Raw genomic sequence first — 19,495 nt, forward strand, 5'->3', positions numbered from 1 at the left:
CGGGATAATAGTTTTATTTTAAAGTGAATACCTAATTAGAAGCTGTGTTGTTTTTAGCTCAGAAGCTAAAAGTGGTAGTACAGAGTACAGGTTTTACAGTTTTGTGAAGTCGGTGTTTGTGGGGTTTCTACAACTTTCCAAGTGGGGAAATTTGAGCTGAAAATTCCACCTTTATTTCCATCTTCCCGCCTGAGTACTGGAATAAAAATATCCTGTTAGTTGTTCAAAGTAAACTAATTAAAGATATTTAAAGAAAATGCTAGATTGACAGATTAATAGCTGCTATTGTAAGGTTCAAACACTGGGATAATAATGATGACTGTTCTTAAAAACCAATTACCAATTTTGGGCCGGAATATGACTGGAATATTTTTAAGCAAAATTATATATAATCAGAATTTGAAAGCTGCTAATGTCACACATTCCTTTCATCTTTCATTTTCATTGTAGTTCCTTGGTGCCACAGAGCTGACGGCTTTCATCGAGGGCTACTTCCTGAAGAACATGGTGCTGCTGATCGAACTCGATGGCTTCAAGCAGCTCCTGTACGAACCTTCCCCCGCCGAGAGCCCCGTGTCCAGCCCCGGCATCTGCTCCGACATCCTCCACGACCTGGAGAAGACTCTGGCCGCACGCATCCACTCCATCCACCTCTCCACCTCCAAGGGCTCCGTGGTGTGACGTCATCCTCACCGGAGCCCTTCAATCCAACCACAGCATCCATGTAACGCCATTTTTAGCATCCAGTGTCCCGCTTTACTTCCCCGTTTCCCCCCCGACCTGGCCCCCACCCCGCTGATGAAGAGGAGCTGTCGGATGTTTTTAAGTCAGGAATTCCCTTTAATTCTGCCTGTTGCAGCTCAATGAGGGTTCATGTTGCGACTTTCTGACCTTGAACTCTGTTGTCCTAGTGGCTCCCATCGGTCACTTCACACCCTGAAGAGTAATAAAAACCTACAAAAAAACAGAACTGCCTTGACCCAACAGTATCATTTAGCTCTAACCATGAATCTAAAAAATTTCTATTGTATTTCATATAGGATACGTGCATGAAATACATAGGCTACTGTACACTGTTTTTCACTCGAAAAGGTAGAGTAGAATTTTAACTCAATAAATGCAGCTTCGTTATCATCTGCGAAATGAGACTGTGGTTTACAAACAATAATACTTTATGGAAGTGGATGCCATTACACATGCCAAAATCTAGATATAATCCTTCTATACAACCAATAAAAGTGATTAGTAGCAAAGCCAGCAGGCGGACTTTTAGGTGGCACTTATTTACATTTCATTCTGTCTCTTCTATGTTGGATTCACTGTGTTATATCTACTGTGTGCAGAGGCCAAACTGATCACAGGAACTTCCACCGTGGCCGACACTGCGGCCGGCACTCATTCGACTAAAGACGGCCCACTCAGTGAAATCTATGCTGACTTATGCTTGAAACATGGATGCCCAACTGGGAAATTAACTTGCGATAACGCCCACGGACGACTCTTTTTTAAAAAAAAAAATTATTGTTACTATTATTGCTATTTTTTTTTTGCATGACACCTTGACAACTGAGCTGACCCCCGGTGTTGCTTTTTATGCAGATATTACTTCACGGACCACTTTCGCAGGGGGAAGTAAGGGGAAAACGCTGCTTGTTAACTTTGTATCCACTGCGAAACTGATCAAAAGCGGGATTTGGAGAGGGGGGGGTTCAATTGGCAGGGACTTTCTCTTTAAAGATGCTTAAAGTAAGCGTGTAAATACATTCTGAAAGTCATAGTGTTGTTTTTTTTGTTATTGGTTTTTTTTTTTTTTTGTAAGCTGATGTACAGTATCCCCGCCTCCCCTACACACACTCGCTTGGCTGCTGACACCAGTCTCATTGAATGTGCTCCCTGCTGTGCGTCTTGTTTTTGCAAAGTTGCATGTTTACTCTGTTCGTATGACTCTGTTTTTGCTTTAGGTGTGCTTTCTGTGTAGACTGAGTAGGCTGAGTGAGGTGTTGAAGAGGTTTTGCCTCAAATTACTTGAGCTCTTTCAGATAATATTCTAAGCCATCGGGGTAGGCCATGAGATGCATGTTAAAGTCACTCTTTGTTTAAGGCTTCACCCCCACATGAATTCTTCGAAGGAGAGGCTGAATCCTGCACAGAGCACTGAGTTTATTAGAGACACAATTACCCTATTTATACCAGCCATCTGTATCTGGACACGTTCTCTCAATGCATATCTGATTTAATGGTCTTTACATTTTACATTTACGACCAGTATAAAAATGCATCCTCGTTATCTCCACTCTGCTTGTAATCAGTATGGAAATTAGTTGGACTTGTCAAAAAACATGGCACGTCCCAGGTCAGGGTTCTGTTTATTTGACTGAGCTGCTCCATGAAGCAGCTTGGTAAAATAAGACCTCCAAATGTTGCGTGGTTTAATTGCAAGTCTAAATGGGGTAAAGTGTTATTTGACTTACACAGCCACTTTATCCAGTTCAACTGCTCGTTAAATGTCTGAGTCTCGATTTCTGCTGCAACATTCAGGTGGAAGGGTCAGAATTTGGAGTAAACAACAGCACCTTGTTGAATCTGTGAAAGCAGGTGTTCACCCCGATATTAGAAAGGTGTATCTAAAGTGGCTGGTGAGGGTAAATCTGTGAGTGCTTCAAATAAATTTAGTAAATCCAAACTAAAATAGTAGATTCCATAAAACAACCTGATGCATCTGATGTGTGAAGTTCCTCAAACTAAAAAATGAAACAAGCACTTTTAGAGTTACAGCAGTGATCCAGAAGGATGGCAGCATAAACCTCATAAATTTCATGATCAGAGCACCCACTCAAGAATTTGTGTGGGCAGTCCTGTGGAAGATACTCGGACTTCTGCAGTCGCTATGCACACATCCTCCAAGTAGGCACGTGGGATATCTTTCCATGTGTGTTCATAATTATGGACACCAACTGCTTTGTATTTTCCTCTCCTTCCTTTCTGGAAATTAGTTTAAAAAGCAAATGAAAATGACACATCTTTGAAATACTAAAAATTGTTTTAATTTAGTTTAATTTAATCATCATGATAGATTTAAAAAAAAAAAAAAAACAAGCCTGTATATTAAAAAAAAAAAAGAAAAAGAAAACCCTCTGAGGGAGACGATAACTATGACTACCAAGAAAAATGAGCGCAGTGTGCAGGTGAAAGCGGTTAAAAGCTAAATTTAAGGTAAGGAGGAAAATAAACTTTCCCTTTCTGATATTTTTTAAACAAACTCAGTAACTCCGAAATTAAATTTGTTTATTATTTTTCTCTTCTTAGAGATTAATCAAAACATTAAAAAAAATTGCCGCTGCCGTTTTTTCTCGCATGAATGTCAACTTCGGTTCGGGAAAGCGTCAAATTTTCAGATTAAAAACAGAAGTTCAACCAAATCTGAGGACAGTTTAAATGGAAAATAATTACGCATATCTACCAATTTTTATCAATACCCAAAAAATGTTCAAAAGGTCAGAAGATGGTTTGGGGGTTGGAGGACTTGGTTGACTGGTGGCTTTTATGTAAAAGTGAATTTTCTTAATTCGCATCCAAAAAAGTGGGAATTTAAACTCAGTGCTCAAAGTGTGCAATAATTCAACCTTTTTATCCCTGTGATTGCATCAAATAACGCGTCTCACTTCTAAAAGGACCAAATGTAAACAACTGTCAGCTCTGCTGCTCAAAAGAACGTTTTAATCTAACCCACCCGATGTAACCGGTACCTCTCTCCCTCTAAGGAAATCGCACACCACACAGTGTATTTCATGAATGTAACAGTGCAGCAAACGTGCAAAGTTTTCCAGTCCAGCGAGAAACCAAAAAACAGGAAACCAGATGCTTCACTTTGGCTAAACAATGCAAACATCGTTCAAGTGTCCTCATACTCTGTGGTGGTTGTTCCTCCTGTAATCGGAAGATATCATTTAAAAAACTGTAGCACGCTCCAAAATAATTATATTATTTGTTTTGGTTCCTGCAAATCATTTTAAGAGAGAGAGATTTGGGTATATACGCACACACACATTGACACAAAGTTCTGTAAATAGCTACAGAAAAGAAAGTACAGATGTTATCCTACAGCTTTATTTTCTTACCTACATACACGGCATGATATATTTTATTTTACATTCCGCTGATATTTTGTTTTACAAAAGGGAAAAAGAATATATAGAGATATATAAATATATCGAAAAAGATACTTTGAAGTTTTAAAAATTAAGCAATATTTCCATTAAATTGTATTACTTTTAGTGGTATGATGTGCAATATGCCACAGGAGATGGAGTATAATGAGCTGAAAGACGATTATATATGAGTGACTGAGACTGAAACAGAAGGTTGAATATATATGAATATTATTTCTGTTTCTTTTGTGACGCCCCTTCATGTACTTTTTTGCCACCGTGGTGTTCATTTTTACCGTGAACCCTTTGAGGAAGCTGACAGTCACGATGTCGACTCACCACACTCGCTTCTTAAATGTGAAACGTAACTTTAAAAGATGCAAGCCGTTTTTGTCTCCGCAGAGGTGAAAAGGTTCACAATGATGTCAAGCACTTTCTGTGCCAGTGTTACTGTAGCCTCTCTCTCTCTCAATCGAAAAGCATTAGTATTTCAACTGTGAGCTTAAGTTTGTCTTATTGTGATTTTTTTTTTTTAAAGAAACGTATATGGCTTTGACATTAGAATAGAGAGAAAAAGTCTAAATCCTTTTTTAAATCTGTCTTAATGTTACGCCATTAGCAAAAGACTAACTTTAGCTTGCCCCTGTACTGGCGCTTTTGATTCCAAACTGAGTCCAAGCTGTAGAGTAAGTGTCGGTTCGCATGGCTCTTCTTGTTTAATGTTGTTGAGAATGTGCTCTGTACACCAGCTTCGTCCACCGAGACCCTCCCCTTTATTTGTCCGAGCATTTATTTGCCTGCGTACTTGTTCCTAATAAACGACACTTCTCCTAGACGCAGTGGAAACGTGCATGGGGTATTCACTAGATTTCACACCCAACCGAGGGGGAGGGATGAACTTTTGCATTTTTTTTTCTTTTCCTTTGATGAGAACATGTATATTGTACAAAATATATATATATGAAATATAAATTATACATGGTGTGAGGAGCAGGGATGTGGTGGAGTATAACAACAAAAAGGAATGTTACACTCGTGCTACAGTTTCTGTCGTTCCATGACATGCTTTTGTGGACAGCTAATAAAAGACCACAGGTTAAATCATATTAAACGTCTCTGATTTTATTTCGCTTCGTCTCTGGAATGTTTTTCTCCATGATGGTGCGTTTATTCACGAGAAATGCTATAAATGCCCAAAGAAAAAGCTGAGATTTCCCCATCTTTCAGCTGCTCATATTTTATTTGGACAAAAGAACATTTTTTTGTAGTTTTGCCTCCTGCACACCATCACAGAGGATTTTAATGCCACCAAGGTGTGATTTAAGTGCAAATCTTTGGCTTCTAGAAGTTGTAAAAACTTTTACAACTGTGTGCAATTTACATTTTATGGCATCGTTGGCATCTCTCTAGCTACAGGTTTGGAAACTCCAGCCTCAATACAGGGATTCGCCTCACCCCTAAGACACAAGTGTAGTGTCAGGGTCATAGCTTTAGACTCAAATTTCCCAGTTTTTGCATGTGTACAAAAGCTACTGTTTAAGGTTACTAAAGAGTTGCAGCAACAACTTATGACTTATATGTGAATCCTATAAACTTAAGTCTGTGGTATGAAAGTGACTGCAAATTGTGTGTTGTGCCAGGAGGCAGTATTATCAGGAGTGGGTAAATGGCACAAAAATTTTCCTGGCAACTTTATTAACATGGCGGAGATAGTTCTTTTTCTACATATCCAAAGGAGATTGAGAACTCATTGAACTGCTAGGTTTCAGTAGAGAATGTGCAAAAAACGGCGCTTTCACTGTTAATTTATAGAATAATTATAGAACTGAGCTGGACGATTTCATCGGCTGGCTTAGGTGCAGGACCACATGTTTCACACTACTAGGCTAAACCCCAAATTACTAGACAAGATAAGCACTTTTCTGATTCAAAAACAAAGAAGAGATGGTAAAATTCAAGTTTTTTTTTATTGCAGAAAGATTTGCAAGCTGAAAATGTTCATTGGTTTCTGATACACATGTCTTAGAGATCAATGATATGTTCTTCAGAACATCAGAATGAACAGAAAGCAACAAAAGCACCACCGTTTAAACCGGTCAGAGTGTTTTTGGTGAACCATCTCATGAAGAGACATTTGGATTTCTACTGAAACTCTATTCTCACTTCCTCTGTGAAAGATGACTCCACTTTAAATTCGTGAGTAAGCGAGTGTTCACAAAGGGATTTTTTTTGGAGGAACGCTAACCCGCACTCCTCGCATACGTAGCTCTTTGGCTTCCCGGCGTGAGTCCGCCTGTGTTTCTTCATGTGGTAAGACAACCTGAAACCTTTGTCACATATGTCACATTTAAATGGCTTCTCTCCCGTGTGGATCCGCATGTGTGACTTCAAGTAGCCCGACTGGATGAAGGCTTTGCCGCACACTTCGCACTTGTACGGCCGCTCCCCGGTGTGGTACCTGTTGTGGAGCCTGAGCTCGTTGGCGGTCAGGAAGGTCTTCCCGCACACGGTGCACTGGTGCGGCCTCTCTCCTGTGTGGATGAGCTCGTGCCTCTTCAGCGACGTCTCCTTCATGAACTGCTTGCCGCAGCTGTTGCAGGGATACCGGACCCCGATGTGGACTTGCTCCACGTGGTTTGTGAGCTGCAGCTTGGTGCGATACGCCATGTCGCACTGTGTGCAGGCCCACGGCCTCTCCTCCGAGTGCGTTCCCATGTGGACCGTGAGCTCTGAGGCCGAGCGGTAGCACTTCCCGCACTGCCAGCAGAGGAAGGGTTTCTCCCCAGTGTGTTTCCGCTGATGCACCGTCAGACAGTTGGAGGACCTGAACTTCTCCGGGCACATGTTACAAACATAAGGGAACTCTCCTTTATGGATTCTCTGATGAATGGCGAGGTAGGACAGCTGGATGAAGGTTTTGTCACACTGCGGGCAGGGATACGGCCCGGAGAAGTTGTGCTGTTTCTCGTAGTGTTCCCTCAAGCGTCTCAGTAAAGTGAAAGTCTTGTCGCACATTGTGCACTGCATAGGTCTGTGCATTAGCTTGTGCCTCTCAAAGGCAGCCTCGTTTGCCAGGATCTTCCCACACTCTTTGCAGTACAGGGGGTCGTGGATCCTCTGGTGCACTTTGAGCATAGTCATGCTCTTGAACTCTTTCCCGCAGTCGTCACATTTCATAATATCCCTCATTTCCAGCTTGCACACGTTCTCCTGGTGGTCCTTCAAAGCGGACAGGTATTCGAAGTGCTTGCCACAGTTGGAACACCACACTGGGATCTTCAGCGGGGCCCCTTGCTGGAGGTCAGCGCTGCTCGCGTCGCTTTGGCTCGGCCCCGCCCTGTGCTCCTTCTTCCACAAGAATCGACTGGTTTTCTTGTGACAGATGGCGTAAATCTGGTGTCTCTTGAGGCCGTGCATGTGTTTGAAGCGCTTCTTGCAGTGGACGCAGTGATACGGCCGATCGTCCGTGTGACACTGTATGTGTCTGTTCAGGGTTTTGACGCTGTCAAACGCTCGAGAGCACACCGGGCATACTTTCAGGCCTTTTTTGGCCACTTTTTGCACAGGCACAGCGGGGGGCTCCTCACATGTGTCTGCGGGAGTGTCCAGATTACTTTCCTGTTTATCAGCGTCTCCAGTCTCCACGTAGTTCTGCGTCAAAGTTTCGGCTTCAGCCAAAATCTGCTCCACCGTCTTGGTCTGCTCCTCTCTGATGCCCTCATGACCGTGAATAATCTGATGCTTCTTTAATGTGTCTTTGTACTTGAAGCCTTTCTCACATGTGACGCAAATAAAGGGACGCTCTTCGGAGTGAGATCGTAAATGCTTTGCAATGTCTGCAGTGCAGGGGAGGATCCTGCTGCAGATGGGACAGACTTTACCCTCCATCGACACCTCCGAAGCTGGCTGCGTATTTGAGCGCTGAGCCTCTTTCCTCCTTACCTTCTTCTGCTCTCTGCTTTTACAGATCTCCTTCTGGTGTCTCTTTAAAACATAAGGATTCTTGAATTTCTTCTCACAGAAAGAGCACTTGTATGGGCGATCCTCTGAGTGAGACTTCATGTGCCGCTCCATGTCCACTCGGCGAGCAAAATACTTCCCACAAAGAGAGCAGTTTCTGTCTTCTGACATCTCTGAGGTGCTCGGATCCCCTGAGTCTTCCTCTTTACCGCTGTTGTACATCTCCCCCCTTTCGTGGACGCGCATGGTGTGTCTGTTCATGTCGTAATGGTCCCTGAATCGTTTGTCGCAGCTGGTGCACTTGTACTTAAGGTCCCGGTTTGCATCGTGAATCTCCTGGTGCCGTCTCATGGCCGCAGCCCGCAGGAAAGTCTTATTGCACACAGGACATGTTTTATTGTTAGGGTATTTTTTCCTTTGTCTCTTAGCCGTCGCTGAGTCTTGATCCTCTTTTAAGGCTCTTCTCTTCAACTCAAGTCTTTTGCTTTGTTTAAGTGGTTGAAAAGCGGCCGGCTTTAAGGCATCGCCTGCTTCCTCTTGCGTTGCATCTTCTTCCGTTTCCTCCTCATTTATTACATTTTCTTCTTGGTCATCGACCAAACTGGGCGGCTGTTCGATCTGGATGTAGTCCAGCAGCGTCACAGTTTCACCCTCCACCTGGACGGTCATGCAGCTTTCCAGCTGCTCTGATGTGGGCTGTAACTGTATTTGGTCTGGATCGATCACAACCTTCTCCAGCTGAGGAAGGGACAGCGAGGACAGGATGCAGTTCCCAAATGAAGATGGAATGGCCTGAGTTTCATCTGAAGGAGAAAGAAGAATGCATTAGCTTTGTTAGTGTGTCAAAGCTCAAAGAAAAAGCAAAAGTTTGTTAGTGGTAGTGTTGTGCATAATATCAGTTTGCTGGTAAAAGGTTCCTGCAGCCTGAGTGGCCTACAGGTACCATTCCATGGTCCTAGCAGTGGCAAGGACACAAACAAACAGCAAAACTAGAAAAAAAATAGAGTGACCACCAAGTGCTAAACCATTCCCTCTTTGGGGGTTGTCTGCCTCTCCAGCGCACCTGATGGAACTTTCCCTGAAGTTTAACTAAATTGGTGTTATTCTGTGTTAGTCCAAATATTCCTGTAATGTTGTGAGTAGTGTACTTGTGATAATATAGAAGTCCCATGAAGGGACCACAACTCGACCATCTTGGACTTCAGGAAGCTTCTGTAGTCCTCGTTTTCTCTGCAGTCATAAAGCAGCTCTTCACCTGCTGGATGTTCTGGTTAGAGCTGCCCTCTGGCTGCCCAAAAATGAACTACCATTGCCTGCTGCAGTCCAAGATGGGGGAGTTGAATGCTGTTTGACCACACGAGGAGAAACTATGTGGGCCACCACAGCACTGAAATGGTTCATCAACCAGTGCAGAAATGTGAATTAAGAAGACCTCGGGCTAACTGGTTAGGAGCTTCTGAACTTTCAATATAAGAGCAAGAGGATTTTCCACAGATTAACACAAAGATTCACAAAATATAATTGGAAGATTGTTAATATGACAAAGAAGCCACTACGCTGTATGTACGAAACAAAGAAACAAAAAGAATCTCCTGAGAAATATAATTGACTGCACATATAACTAGATTCTGCAATTTCTTTTTGTTTTTTAAGTGATGGTATATCTCCTGCTTGGTGTATGACTTTGTGTCAGACTCTGTGATTGTGGTGTTGTTTTTTGCGTAGCCATTTCCTTTATTGTCAGGTTTATAAAACTATGTAAAAGCTTTAATTTTCGTGATGGAGTTGCTCTCATCGATCGGTTCACATCACATTTTCAGATCTCTTGGAACCCCGGTCAAGACGGTGCTTAAAAAAAAATAAAAAGTGCTACCACTTAATTTTTTTAAGTGCTGGATGTTTTTAGGTATGAACGGTCTGTCTATGACAAATGTTATGAGACTAGTTAGCCAGCAAAGAAGAAAAATGTACCACCAATTATCGGTTGTATGCTGCAAAGCAGAGATAAATGTAGTTTTTGTTACATTTCTTCCACAGAAGTAAAAGAGAGTAGAAAGTGGACCATTTAAACTTTAATTATTTCAGTAACAGGTTGAGGACATTTTAATCTTCTCTCAAACTGAAACATTAATGCTTCATCAGGTTACTTTTTTGTACAAATAACCTAATTGAAAATAAACTGCAGTACAATCAAACTCTTCTAACCTTTTCCACACATCTGCGTTCTTTCTAAATACACTTTGCTGCTGTATTGTATGTCAACTGAGATGAGCAGATCATGCCAGAGATCACTACAGCTCAGAGAGCAGCTGGACAGTGTTTGTAGACAAGTCCATCACTTCCATTCAGACTGCATCAGCAACAATGTGCTCGTGATCCAAGACGAGACTCACCGCTCCAGTCGAAATGTCCCAGTGTTGTGTGATATCGCAGTACAGTTTTTAGGTGCTGCAGGTCAGGAACCGAGTGTGCACACTCCTCCAGAGCTGAAGGGACGGCACTGAGCATGGATGCAGTCTAGAGAAGAAATGCAAAAAATACAAATAAAAGGAAATAAAAAGGAAGCCAATGCCAAAAATTCACCATAAACCCTCTTCTGACTTGGAAGATTACTTGGAAAATTTGTAATTTTTTAATGCAAACTGGACTTATTTAGGGAAGTAGAATAGTGCTGGAAAGGCCGCTTTGCCACACTTATTCTAGTACCTGTTGAATATCTGGAACTGGAAGAAGCTTCTCCAATCTGGACAGGAAGTCCAGCATTAAAACCTGAATAGCACTGTCATATTCAGGCCCAAAGTCAGTAGGGAAAACATGCTGAGGGTGGAAAAAAATGTGTATTATATATTCTGTTTCTCTATTATTAGATAGGATACATGAGTTTGACAGCACATGATGTTACAAACCTGGAAGAACTTGTCCTTCTCTTCAGGATCCTTCAACAACAATTCAACCTGATCCACAAAGTTGGACTCTGGAAACTCAACATCTGCAAAACACGGCTGGAAAAAACAAAAAAAACAAAAAAAAAAACACAAAATCACAAGCTGCAATTTAGGAAGAAAAAAATAATAATAATTGGAGGGAAAATATGGCAAGGCTGCTGGCCTACAGGACACTTGTTTTTCTTTTAAAGGATCTAACCTGTGCTGCCCAAGTCGACACGAGGGCCTTGATCCTGTTCAGGTGCATCTCGATGGTTTCTCTGTCTGTTGTCTGCTCGGCCCGACACGATTCAAGAACAACCTGAAACAAGATTTTATTAATTAAAAAAAAACATTAACAAAGTTCAACTACAGCAGGGACTCTCCTGGCTTAGAACAGGCCTGATTAAACAAGGCAGCAAACAGTCAGCACACCACATTTCCCTGATTACTGTAACCATTACTAAAAACAACACAGACACACAGGATTGGCCTGTGGTCCATCTATGGGAAGGATTTCAAAAAATGATCGTTATCAGTATTATACATGACTATAGGGTAAAAATAAACAGCTGTACAACTACATAACAATTAAAGAGATACATTTTAGAGTCCCCAACCCAAAAAATCTCCAGTTCTCTCACCATGCAGCACTTTATCATCTGGTGAACTCAGTTTTATTTAGGGAAGCTACTAGAACTGGTCTGCATGCTTTAATGTTACACAAGCAATAGTTGTTTTACTGTACATTAGTACAGCACAGCACAAGTAACACTGTTTCCGCGCTTCTTAGAAAGAATGCAATTCAGAAAGATAGGTGACGGCGTTGATCTCTAAAGAGCCGTTAGCCTCCAGTGACTTCAATCAAGGGCCCCAAAGATTTCTCTAAACCTCGCCTATGGCAGCCACTCTTCCACAAGAGGGACTTACCCGTGCTCTGAGTCCCAGGAGGAGCTGAGCTTTCTGATCTGCGTTTAGCAGGTCAGGCACGATTTCTGTGACCGTGCTGATGAACTCCTCCACCATCCCGTAGTCGTGCACGCTTCCCCTCTGCACGACGTGCCACATGGCCGCAGATACCAGGCGCAGAGGTGGTATGAAGAGGCGAAGAGATGGCAACAGGAGAGGTGGATCTGGAAAATATTTGTACAATATTTAAAAAGTTACTCACTGTAAATTCAATTAATCTGGAACCTTTCAAAATAAACGGAAACTATCAAGAGAATATGAAGAAGCAACTGCTTTGACTTTATGACAAAATATCTCTGCATTAGGTGCTCAAGATTGAAAGTGGATTAAGTCCTGGAGTGGATGAAGGAGCAGATGTTGAAGGCTGTGGTTAAAAGTAGTCCCAGATAGAAATCATGCTCCGTTACAAAGAAATTAAGTTAGAAGCTTAGGGGCATAGCCAGAATAGCTTTCCACCTGTGAAGGGAACTCTTAAAGTGAAGTAAAGCACGATGATGCTGAACACTTCCTGTGGATTAGTGCTTACAACAGGTTGGAGGCGTAATGTAGCACTAGATTAATGTTGTGCTCTCCACTGGCCGTTACACTAATTGTTTGACAAAAACAGATCAGACGAGGTGCAACTCCACTGCTGTTATGCAAACACAGAGAGAAAGAGAGACAGTGGAGTCTATTTCCACATGAATGAAAGCTCATAAATGCTGGAGATCACTGATTCAAGGTCAACTGCATTTACATGAAGTAACGCATTATATACAGTGCTGTAAAAAAACCAAACAAAAAAACCCTCAAGTCACACCTCATTTGTTTACATTTCGCCAGGAAAAAGGGAAATAGGTGCAGTGATTTGTTGAAACATGTGGAAACATAAATGGAAATATAGATATATAAATATATGTACATAAGACAAAAAAAAAAAGAGTTTGTACAACAAGCCTGAACGTGAGCATTTGGTACACCGGCATCACCTTTATTCTTCAACACATCCTGAACTGTCTCACAGAAGATTCCTTGTCATTTCTTTAGTCTTCAGGATTAGTTCTCCAGGCTTCTGGGAGGACGTTCAAAGCTCTTCTTTGGATGTCAGCCATCTTTAGATGATCCCACACTGCTCCAATAATGTTGAAATCCAGACTCACGGCCTGTCTGAGGCCAATCCATGACCGATAGTGTGCACTGGCAGTGTGTTTAATCATTTTTCATGACTAAAAGGTTCAAGGTTCTTTATTCGTCACATGTATAGTTATACAAGTATAACACACAGTGAAATGAAACAGTGAAAAAAATGAGGCACCTCCCAATCAGATGTCTGCTAGATGGCATTACATGGTGATTTAGCAAACCTTAGCCTTTCCCTTCATTAAGAAGGACTTCTCAACAACCAACCTTCCACTGAGGTTAAGAGCAGATGGATCAACTGATGAGCAAGGTGCTTCTATTGTCAGGCCTTTGCAGGATTTTCTTCCCGTTTCTTCAGGACTTACTATTTTATGTTGTCACACTGTGTTATCACTGTGAACTACTGATGTGTTTATGTCACTGGCTGCTAGTAAAAGTGACTAAAGATACGATTTAAAATTAGTTCTTTGCTAAATTGCCGCTTAAGTATAGATGAAACACTGGTTCATCCCTTGAGTTAGAAGCCTTTCTTGTGCTCAAATAATTCATAATAGCTCAAAATAAAAAATAAAATGCTGTCAGGTACAAGGACTGGACTGTAAAAGAAAAGCACCCAATGTCCAAACAAGAGCTTTAAAGATCTTCAGAAAGTCTGGAGAACTACTGATCAAGAACAGTTGATCAATTGATCAATAGTTCAAACGATCACAAAGAATTACAAGAAAGTCTGGCTTTGGAAGAAATATACAAAGTAATGAGAGGTGGCTCAAAACTTTTACACAGTGACTTACAACTGAAGTGAACCTCACTAAGTTTGTAATTGAGAGCTTTGGTGTGTTGTGTCAAAAGCGATCGTCTTCAAAAAGTGATTTGGGGTATGTGCCAAAAAACGAGCATGGGAATTTAAAATGTCGTTATAGTATGTCAAACATATTGCTCATTAATGATGTGACGTCACTGAGAGCCTGTAAGAATTTTCCTGTCACAAGGTAGATCCAGGTTAAATGTCTCATTAATATTAAAAATCTCTTTCAAGAGAGATCTGGCCAAGAGGACAGCAGAAATTTCAACAGGTTTAACATCACAGTTGTATAAACACAAACCGAAAGAACTAGATTTATTATAAATATAGATACAATAAAGCAGACAGAGATAATTTCTTTATTTTATATATAATTCCTTTAAGTAAAGATATCACAGAATAAATAAACAACAACAACAACGAAACAGAAATATCTGCCACACTTTGGCACAACAGGGCCCTCAGGTGGGTCTAGGCACTGGGAGTTTAGGATACGGCTACCCCCAGATACATTCACAGGCTAACAAGAGCGTCGTAATTATGATACACCAGACACGAGCGCCTCAACCAGATGGTAAACACGGCTGTGATAGCCCGGGCTCTCTAATGAGGAAAGGTTAGGGACTGTAAAAGTACATGTACACATCAACACACTATTTTTCTTTTGAATAACAATATATAAACGGCGTTGCTCGTGATATATTTAATGTTTATTCGACTTTCATACATTAGCTGTCATAACGCTTCGCTACTCTGGTTAAAGCCCCCGAAGGCAGCATCTGTCGCTGTTACAGTTAGTGCTAATTTCGGTTGCTAACTGATGCCAACCCCCTGCTGCTAGTTAACCGCCCCTGCCCGCTACATTAAAGCATGCAGTCATAAAATAACCGAAAGCGTTGTTAGATAACTATCTTCGCTGACGCTGAGCTCCTTCCACTAACCACCGCACGCAGCAGCTCCGTGGCGCTATAACGTAGCACAACGCTACCGCCATCTCAGAGCGGGGTACGCCATGTTCAAAATCGGGCGCACACACACAAAAAGAAAAGCCAATAACTCGTTGCGACAGATAAATCTTTACATACACGTTAGCTTACCGTTATTAATATGTCGTGGGCTCTCCATGTTGTCTCAAAAAGCGCTCAAGCGAATAAGCAAATCAACTCGGGGTTGTTGTGAGTTGCAGTCCGCCGGACCCTGCGGTGCAAGTTGCCGGGGAGGAAGGGCGGCTCGACGATCTGGTAGAAACGCGCAGGCGTACTCAACACATTAAGTTTTGCTGGTTATTACTCAGTAGCGTCAGTCTGTTGCTGTTTTGTGTCTTCTCATACGACCTGCTAGGGCACATCTTCTGTTACGTTCGGTGACGGAAGCACATGTATGATAAATCTACAAAACTTGTGATTTTCTTCTTCTGCTTCTTACAAAGCTAACATGTCCGTCTTCTTCTCCTGTGCACGTCAGGATCACACGATGGCTGATCGCTGCCCTCTAGAGGCGTTTTAAGGAACTATGTCCAGTATGTGATTCTCAGGAGCAAATACGAAGAATTCTTTAAAAAAATAGTTTTTCCTTGTTTATTTAATCTCACTGTACGCGTACTGAGAGACACAGACGACCCTCATCCCTGCATGGGATGTACTATTAACAGATAGGGGAAGTAGCTGACATCAAGAAATCCTATAAGTACAGTAAAGGACAACACGGAGGCTCTGATCATGGCAGCACAAGAACAGAACCTAATCGCCAGATCCATAGAGGCAGGAGTCTACCACAGCCATCAGGGCACAAGCTGCAGGCTCTGCAAAGGTGCCCAGAGACTATCCAACACATAGCAGTAGGAAGTACGATGTAAGCTGGGACTCCTATTCTATGGCTGGGATAGTGTACAGGAACATCTGTGCTGCATGAGGACTAGAAGTCCCCAATTCCCTATGGGTGTTCTAACTTTTATTTCCCATATAGACTAGATTTTTCTATCTAGATTTTTTTAAACCCTCCCTCCCTAGGCTATAGAAGAAAACTGTTGATCCAAATGATATGACATCATAATGATAAATTCCCCAGATGGGTCATACTTGTCTATAACAGCCTACCTTCATTCAAGACATTAAAAAAAATCATAGTTTTCATTCAGGATATAATTTTAATACAAATATTTTCTGACCCTAAACTTTTTATATTAGGTTTGCACCCAGTTAATAATATTATCTCACTGAATCAAACAAAGTTTTTAGAAATATGTTTGTTATTGGCAAGGACAGTTATTCCTGTAATGTAGAAAATGGCTAATGAGCCCAATATGAAGAAATGGTTCTTTACCTTATAGCTACAACAGAAAAAAAATACTTAAAAAAATTATTTTGTCAAAGGTAAAGAAAGGCTTTTTCTTTCTCTTAAGTCATCCAGAGAAAACTGATTTGACTTTAGTGTTGGTGTCATCTGATGATTTATCTATATAGCTTCAAGCATAATTTTCTTTTGATACCTTGTTCGTTTTATAAAGACTTTTAATGCTGTCAGTGGGGATTTATTCAGTAAATATGTTGTTGGCAAAAAAGTAAGTTCATAGTTGATTTATATATGTGTTTCCAAAATTAATAAACTATTGACAAACATAGTTAATTATTTAATAATGTATTTTTAGCTATTTTCATTTTGACATTGTTGATGCCCATACAGGAAACATGATATACTTAATTGAAATAATAAAATATGGCTTTAATTTAAAGGAAATTAAGTTTTAATGGATTAACAATATATTTACTAAATTATTTATTATTATATTTATTTTCAATTGTGATTAATAAATGACACATTTACTAAATGATTTATTGACTTGCTTGTCTTTTTTATTTGGTTACTCTTGGCATGCCATATTAAACCATTATACACTTAAACAGTGAAATAAATAAATGCTTTTAAATTACATGAAATAATATTTTAATTAATAGAATTTAATATTATTATTGGACGTGATAAGCAGTAGCCACATACACTGGCTAATACATTGTTTGCATAGATATTATTACTACTTTTTCCTCTTCACAATCCCTTTATTCTGCTGCGCAGCTGGGTGCAGTAATCATCAAGGACACAAAGCTAACCTTTTTTTTAATCGCTTCCCTGTTGATTCAGATAGAAGAATACGAAAAAAACTAGTGCTGTCAGCATCTCGTTAAAACAACGTTAACGCCATAACCGTCTTAACGCAAATCTCCGTTAGCACAGATCGCCCCATGCGTGGGGCTGCACAGCGTCAACGCGTTAGCGCGGTTAGCTTGTTAATGCATTAGCGCCATGCACGTATCTCTTTCAAACAATATTTGATCATTTAAAATTTTTACATTTATATTCTCATTATCTCTTTCTAGTTTTTTTTCTTTCTCATCTTTTTCATCTGCCTCCTCCAACACTACTCTCGCCTTCTCATCTCTATCTCATCCTCTCCCTCCTTTCCTGAAACCTCCCTCGTGAACTGAAGTTAGGGTTCTAAGATAAGAAATCTTACATGAACATGCTTATTTAATCTCGATATTATTGCACTTAGTTATTTTCAGCAGATCAGACATGCAACCCTCCCATCCATGGACAGCCAACAGGAGATTGCTAAACCACAGCATAACGTAACAGGCTAACCTTATGCCAGTAATGTTAGTCCACAGCATTCTAAAACATTTAAACTAATTTCCCTCTGATCAACAGTTTGAATAAATTTTCACATCACAAGAGTTTATTTGCTCCCTGAGACTGCTCCCATTAGATCCATTTCAAAAAAAGTTTAAATAACAGCAGTCAATAGCAGTGAACAGAAGCTAGCAGCAGCACTTACTGATGGAAAGTTATGGATATGCTCAACATTTCACCTCAGTATTGCTGTCATATATCACAAGTGACCTACGTTGACTCATTGACAATGTAAGGGATAATGCATAGAGACGTGTCAATATCAAAATATAATAAAAATCCAGTGACAGGGGTTTGTTGTCCATCTTGACACAAGACTCTGATAAGCATTCGAACTTTTGGAGGCCTTGAGTGGTTGTTGATAACATAATGATATAAATTGTGTGGCATGATGACAGGGAGAATGCCAGGGTTACACTTCACAGCATCAGTAAATACTCGGAGGCTGTAAGTTAACATCCATCTTCAGCCCTCCCTTGCCAAGTTTCTCCACATAACCAGCAAGATGCCTTTCAAGAAAGTATTTTACTTCCTCTGAGACAGTATACATTTGTTTGTTTTCACATAGTTGCCATAGTTTATCATGTTTAGTAGGTTTTCCCACTATATTTCAGGATTATTAGACATCCAAACTGGCTGGCTAGTTAATGTCATGTGGTAAGGGGTCCTATGTGTGCAAAACCTCTATTTTAAAAATTTAAAAAAAAAGGTTAAATAAAATTCCTGAAAAATGACCAAATTCTCCCAAGCAATATGATATACAGTGGTGGGAAAGGGGCAGTCGTGCCAAAGATGGAGGCTGCCTCTCCTGGAATGCTGTCGGGCCCTTCAGTAGCTGTTACTAGTTTAGCTTAATGTAATGAAAATATGTTCGCTTTGTAAAACAATGTGAAACTTGCAGTTTTTAGAAAAAATATCATTATATAAGGAGATTTTACACTTAAGTATTGCTAACTAGCTAGCTAACGTTAAAGGGACAGTCAATGCTAACATATCCTACTCTTAACTTTAGCATTCTTGTGCACATATTACTTTAAATTTTTATTTGAAATGTTTTGTAAAGCCTCTCAAGCAACAGGGTGAAACTTCAAGTGGTTGTCGTTATAAATAATGTATATACTAACTGTTGATAAATAACTGGCAGGCTAATCTATACTATTTTTAAAAAAGGTCTTGAGGTTAGCAAAACCAAGCAACCCTTGTTGCTGCAGCAATTTAAAATAAGCTGAGAGTCACACCATTAGGGTAGCCAAATTTCACTCTTATATAGAGTAATTTTGTCTTTCTCTCTTACGACTACAGTTCATTGTTCAGTAAAGTTAGCACAACACCCGGTCACAAAGTTAAAGGCAGCCTTCCTTTAAAACCGCCATTAATGTTTGGAGACATCTTAGAGGAGAAGGAGAAACATTTAAAAATGATAATGTTTAAAGATAATGAGTTTGTAATTATCGGTAGTGTTATATGGGTTTCCCAAGTTGTGCTTTAACATTACAAATAAAGATGCTTGTTGTGTGTTAACCGACAAACAAACAGGTGTTCTGCAAAACCAAGTTGCAGGATTATTTGAATGGAGCCAGGGCCTCTCTACCTACACAATCAGGAACAGAGTGCACATAGCCAATCTATAGGGCTGCTAGGAGGCCTGCCATAACTGTCCTTTCACCATCAGGCTTGTTTGCGTTTGTGTTGGCAAAATGTGCTCTGGAGCCTGAACATCTGGAGGAACATTATGTTCAGCGATGACTCCAAATTCTGCCTGTGGCAGTTGGATCATCATGATGGTGTGGAGTAACATCACTACCTAACTGGTCCAACACCTTTAGTCTCTGTTCAAATTCTGAAGTGCTTGTTTGCATTATGTACAGTTTTATACATGTTTGTTT

At 40.6% G+C, this 19,495-nt stretch overlaps 2 protein-coding genes across 3 annotated transcripts in view; one reads left to right on the forward strand and one right to left on the reverse strand.

Annotated features, from left to right (window-relative positions):
* The window catches only part of LOC134646626 (ankyrin repeat and BTB/POZ domain-containing protein 3-A), a 240,789-nt gene extending 236,109 nt beyond the window's left edge, over positions 1 to 4,680 (forward strand). For both annotated transcript variants that reach the window (XM_063500475.2, XM_063500476.2), the window contains one exon: positions 451 to 4,680. In XM_063500475.2, the coding sequence (XP_063356545.1) occupies positions 451 to 681 (231 nt within the window). In that variant the 3' untranslated portion in view covers positions 682 to 4,680. The remainder of the gene's footprint in view (positions 1 to 450) is intronic.
* Positions 4,681 to 6,137: 1,457 nt separating this feature from the next.
* LOC134646892 (zinc finger protein 11-like) lies at positions 6,138 to 15,368 on the reverse strand. The gene is made up of 7 exons (XM_063500902.1): positions 15,020 to 15,368; positions 11,963 to 12,165; positions 11,253 to 11,354; positions 11,015 to 11,110; positions 10,815 to 10,925; positions 10,502 to 10,625; positions 6,138 to 8,911 (listed from the first exon to the last, which is right to left on the reverse strand). The coding sequence occupies exons 1-7, from the start codon at positions 15,045 to 15,047 to the stop codon at positions 6,291 to 6,293; spliced, it is 3,285 nt and encodes a 1,094-aa protein (XP_063356972.1). The 5' UTR covers positions 15,048 to 15,368; the 3' UTR covers positions 6,138 to 6,290.
* Positions 15,369 to 19,495: the final 4,127 nt, after the last annotated feature.

The sequence above is a fragment of the Pelmatolapia mariae genome, linkage group LG17, assembly GCF_036321145.2.
Source record: "Pelmatolapia mariae isolate MD_Pm_ZW linkage group LG17, Pm_UMD_F_2, whole genome shotgun sequence".
Taxonomy (NCBI): domain Eukaryota; kingdom Metazoa; phylum Chordata; class Actinopteri; order Cichliformes; family Cichlidae; genus Pelmatolapia; species Pelmatolapia mariae.

Bases quoted from the DNA above. Each gene is read 5' to 3' on its own strand.
- LOC134646892 (XM_063500902.1), bottom strand. From the start codon at position 15,047: ATGGAGAGCCCACGACATATTAATAACG. The intron at 12,166-15,019 runs GTAAGCTAACGT...AATATTTTCCAG, and splicing joins CCCACGACATATTAATAACG to ATCCACCTCTCCTGTTGCCA. The intron at 10,626-10,814 runs GTACTAGAATAA...TTTCTTCTCTAG, and splicing joins CAGTTCCAGATATTCAACAG to ACTGCATCCATGCTCAGTGC.